The 4,687-nt window shown below is 54.3% G+C and overlaps 1 protein-coding gene across 1 annotated transcript; it reads right to left on the minus strand.

Annotated features, from left to right (window-relative positions):
* Window positions 1-268: 268 nt before the first annotated feature.
* LOC128136690 (G2/mitotic-specific cyclin-B1-like) lies at window positions 269-4,153 on the minus strand. The gene is made up of 9 exons (XM_052776627.1): window positions 4,142-4,153; window positions 3,649-3,756; window positions 3,045-3,344; window positions 2,731-2,913; window positions 2,184-2,342; window positions 1,592-1,828; window positions 1,050-1,187; window positions 655-765; window positions 269-373 (listed from the first exon to the last, which is right to left on the minus strand). Exons 1-9 carry the CDS (start codon window positions 4,151-4,153, stop codon window positions 269-271), a joined length of 1,353 nt encoding a protein of 450 aa, XP_052632587.1.
* Window positions 4,154-4,687: the final 534 nt, after the last annotated feature.

The raw sequence follows: 4,687 nt of genomic DNA on the forward strand, positions 1-4,687 counted from the left end.
AATAGAGCTGCACTCCAATTTGGCTAACCTGGCAGATGCTGTCTCTGCCACTACATCAGCAGGTGCCTATAGCCCTAGATGGGGGATCAGCCAGTCCAGCTGGGCTAGCCCCCCCCTGCCAGACACCTCCACTGTAGGAAGTCATCTGTGCTACCCCACAGAACACAAAGTGGAAATACTTTATTAAAAGGCTGAAACACACAAATAAGGTACATTATATACACAACAGCAGAGAGTCATTATTCTGCTTGATATCAGATACGATTTGCTACTTAATCAGAGGCTGAGCTAGATCCCACAAGCAAGAAGAGTTCAGCTGTCCAGTGGTGCTTATGTTGCCATTGGTGCTGCTGGCATATTTGTCCCTGATTGCCTGCAGAGAGATAAGTGTTATTAAGTTTATCCTGTTCATAAACCTACACTATTCCAGCTCAATTGAGGCTTGATGGTCAAGCCAAGCCCATAGCCCACCCTAGCACACACCACCAGTTCACAGCTGGCTCATGCCACTTGGGCAAGATTGAGATCTTCAGCTGAAGTGAGCCAGTCTGATCCAAGCCTGACAGCAGTGGCTCAGCTAAGCCAGCTTCAAAGCACCACATATTGACACTTAACCACACATACTCCCCGACTGCCCTGTGAGATGCTGCTTACCATCTGCATGGTAACACCCTTATTCACAAGGATTACGTTCTTTGCTATATGCCGCATAACTGGGAGAAGGTCGCTTTCAGTGTAAGACATGCAGGATTGCAGAGTTGGTGTCTGAAACGAAGGTAAGTCTTTAGACAAGCCTACTAGAACAATCTGAGTACACTGGGTTCTTTGTCTTCTGTTGGGCTTGGGCAATTGCAGTCTCCTGTCTCACAGGGGAGGGTTAACAGTTACTGCTCTACTGCTGTGCCCTTGTAATGGGCCACAGGGAGACGACATGCTGAGATACCGTGAAGGAAGCAGAAGGCATGCACCTGGCCCAGGGTGGCCTTTTAAGCTGGTGCACAGGCACACCAAATTCCAAACTAGGAGGTGGTCTGACAAGCATGACTTACCCACTCACATCCAGTGAGTTGCAGAGCCAAACAGCAGGCAGCGGCTGCAGTCTTGGATGGAAGGAGGTGAACCATATCATAGTCCAAAATGGACAACTCCATCAGGTACTTAGCCAGACAGTGCTGTTGGAAGTTCATCTGCAGGAAATCAGAGTTAAGTATTGGCTATCTCCAAGGCAAGAACATCCTGTCAAGCCTTTGTTTAGTCAAGCAGAAAGAAATACTCCCTTAGCGAACATTTTCGGAGCTATAGGCTTGAAATCCAAGTAACTTAATCACAGGCTGCTCATAGTCTAGGAACACTCCTTTCAATGGCAGGCTAGCAGTCACCTGCAGTAGCAGGCACACATTTTAACTCTGGTTTTGGGTGGGTTAGGCTCATGTGACCACAAGCAGACAAACACACAAGAGACAGGTCTCAACCAGGCTCAGTTGCCAACGGTTGCAGTACTCTAAGGTTTTGAACCATTTTAACAAGCTGCCACAGTAGAGTATTGACTTTTCCAGGTGTTGCTTACAGTAATGCATTTTCCCAGCATTACCTCTGAAACCTTTGAAATCCTTCTTAGGAAGTGCGGAGGGAGAGGGAGGCTCAGACCAAAGTCCAGGGCTTGCAGGATCTTCACCTCCATCTGGCGGATTTGTAGCTTTGTATAAGTGTCAGCAGTTATATAGGTAAAGTCTCCAATATGCGGGGGAAGTATCTCTTCGTATTTGCTGGCAATGAACATAGCCGTAGTACCAACCAGCTGCAACATCTTCTTGGAAACAAGATTGTCCTGTAGTAAGAAGCAGTAGAGATTTATCTGAATGACTTTGCTCAGAACACAGCTTTTAAAGGTAGCCAGTGTGAAGTTTGTTCTACAGCAGGATGATCATACTGGCATATACGGAATAACTGTACATCATCTGTTACCTCTATTGGTATCTGCAGGGGTATTTAGAAGGCTTTGAGATCAAATCGGGGAGAGGCATAAGCAGTTTTGATATATCAAGTCACTGTTCATAGCTAAGAGGGTTATGTGGTGCACACAATTCAACATCAAATGCCCACATAGGGTGTTACTGATCAGTGCTCGTTATGCATTAGCTTAGGGTAGAAGCATTGCCTGACACTGGGCAAGAGACACTCACCTGCAGGAAGCGATCAGTGAGAGCAACTGCCAGGAACAAGGTCTCCTGCTGGAGTCTGAATTTTAACTGTACTTGCACAAGCCAGTCCATTAGCACGGCACGCATGTACCCATTGATTTTCTGGCCATCCAGGTATTTGGGTCTGACTGGGTTTTTTTGCTGTGTGGAAGGAATACAGTTATTAGATCTCGTCACTTAGCTGAAGGATTTGTAATGCCTAGCCTCTGTTGCATCTTAAGGCTTATCAAGGAGTTCAGTACATGCATAGCCCATAGGTGTAGGCCATAGGGCACCAGGTTTCTTTGTTTACTAGAGATGGGCTAGAAAGAGCATGATACTAGTACTACTAGTTGTTTGGTCTAACAACCAGCATCTGTTTATGTTATCAGCTCAGTTTAATCTTGTATTTTAAAGTTAAGGGATGACTTATTAGTGCCTCAGGAAAATCAATAGGTGAAAGTGAATACCAGCTGCAAGCCATGCCTATGACAGGTTCACTGTCAGTGTCAGCAGATGCCCCTTGCACTTCTGACCTACTCCTACTAACCTCAAGCTGTCTCAGATACTTGTAGATGTCCTTCACATAGCTGCTGCAGAGGCTTGGGTCAGAAGCATCTTCCGCATCTACGTCTTCCATATCAAGCAAGACATCAGAAAAAGCCTGACATAGCGCATCGTCTGATGGGGAACATTCAGATACCTCCATGGGGGTTGGAGACTGAGGTGCCAACTACAAGGAAATTCGGGATCAGTGTGGGTAGCACCTCCTTCCAGAGCTCAGCCCAGGCCAAGTGAGGGCTCCTGTGGGGTGAGCTGCATCCAGCAGCCCCGCAGTGCTGGGGAGGAGGCGGCGGGCCATACCTGGGAGGGCTTCAGGGCTGGTGGCAGCACCTGCCTGGTGGTGGCCCCCAGCATGGTCCTCCTGGTAGCCATCTTCCCCAGGGAGATCATGAGAAAGGACCTGATGGCCCGCTTCCACCTGCAGCCCAGGACCATCACTTTGGCGGCAGCCTGTGTCTTTGGCTCAGAGGTGCAGTTGCCGATGTCTCCCAGGGCGATGCGGGTACAAAGCCCCAGCTTGGGAGCCACCATCACTGACCTGCGTTTCATGACAGGAATCCGTCTGCTCTTCGCCACTGTATGGATGGCCCCATGGGTGTGCTGTGGGGAGAGGGGAGGGCGGTCAGCAGCAGCATGACAGGGGGGGCACTGGGCCTGCTGCTGCACCCCACGAGTGGTGACTTTGGGGGCGGGGGGCGCAGGTGGGAATGCACAGCTGCAGCCCCGAAACTGGAGAGTTAGAGGAGGAGAGCTGGTGGCGGGGGTTGCAGGCACTCGCCCCTCTCCCAAAAGCAGTGGCCTGGAGAAGAGGGACTGGGGGGTGTTGCAGGCACTTGCCCGTCACCCGAAAGTGGTGGCCTGGAGAAGAGGGGCTGGGAGTGGGTTGCAGGCATTCACCCCTCACCTGAAAGCAGCAGTCTGGAGAAGAGGGGCCGGGGGGTGTTGCAGGCACTCGCCCCATGCCCCAAAGCGGTGGCCTGGAGAAGAGGGCCCGGGGCAGGGGGTTGCACGGCTACATAGCCCCAGCGCTGGAGGGTTATAGATGCGGACCTGGGGGGTTGCACGGCTGCCCCCCCCCGCCCCGACCTGAGTACTGAAGGGGAGCCGGGGGGAACGGAAAGGGTGCCCCAGGAGAATTGTGCACACGCATCACCATCCCCCCCACCAGGGAGAAACTGGAGTGAGTGGGAGAGGTCACGATGTCTGCCCCGCCGCAGACCTTTCCGCCCGCGAAGCTGGATGGTTTTTGGGCAGAGGGGAAGGGAACTGGGGAGCAGGACGCCGTAGGGCCTCACAGCCGCTTCCCCCACCGCCCCGTATGAGGGCGAGCAGCGATGCCCAAACCCGCGGCGTGAAGCCCCGCTCCGCTCTGCTCCCCAGTCCCGTCCCGTCCGTACCTTGAACGACATGCCGCCGCAGTAGCAGCAGCAAGCCAAGTACAGAGCTCAGTGCCACCGCCGAGGGTTTAAACACCTCGGCCGCCGCCGCTGATTGGTCGCCCTCTGCCTCCCTGCTGGCTGCCGGCGTTCCGTTGCCGTGGCGACCCCAAACGGACGCCCAAGGTCATTGGAAAGGGGGCGGGACTACGGCCGCGGCGGGCGCACCTGCTCGTGCGCGCCCCGGAGGCGGTTGGGGCTCTTCCCCGCGCGGGGGGCGACAGGCAGGCGGCGGCCTCGGCGGGGAGCCCCTGTGCGGGCGAGCCGCCGGTGACAGGCCCACCACCCGCCCCGCGGCCGGCTGCCGCCGGGAGGCGGCGCTCGGGCCCAGGAGAAGGAAGGGCCCGGCAGCCCCTGTTTCGGCGGCGCCTGCCCCCGACCGGCTCCTGCGCTCCCAGCCGGAGGTGGACCCAGAGCGCGCTGTTGACGCAGGCTCTTCCCCGGCAACTTTGCGCTTTACATCCCAGCTGACGTTTGAACCAGAGAAGTCGAGATGCACTTACAGCG

Source organism: Harpia harpyja, chromosome Z, assembly GCF_026419915.1.
Source record: "Harpia harpyja isolate bHarHar1 chromosome Z, bHarHar1 primary haplotype, whole genome shotgun sequence".
Lineage (NCBI taxonomy): Eukaryota > Metazoa > Chordata > Aves > Accipitriformes > Accipitridae > Harpia > Harpia harpyja.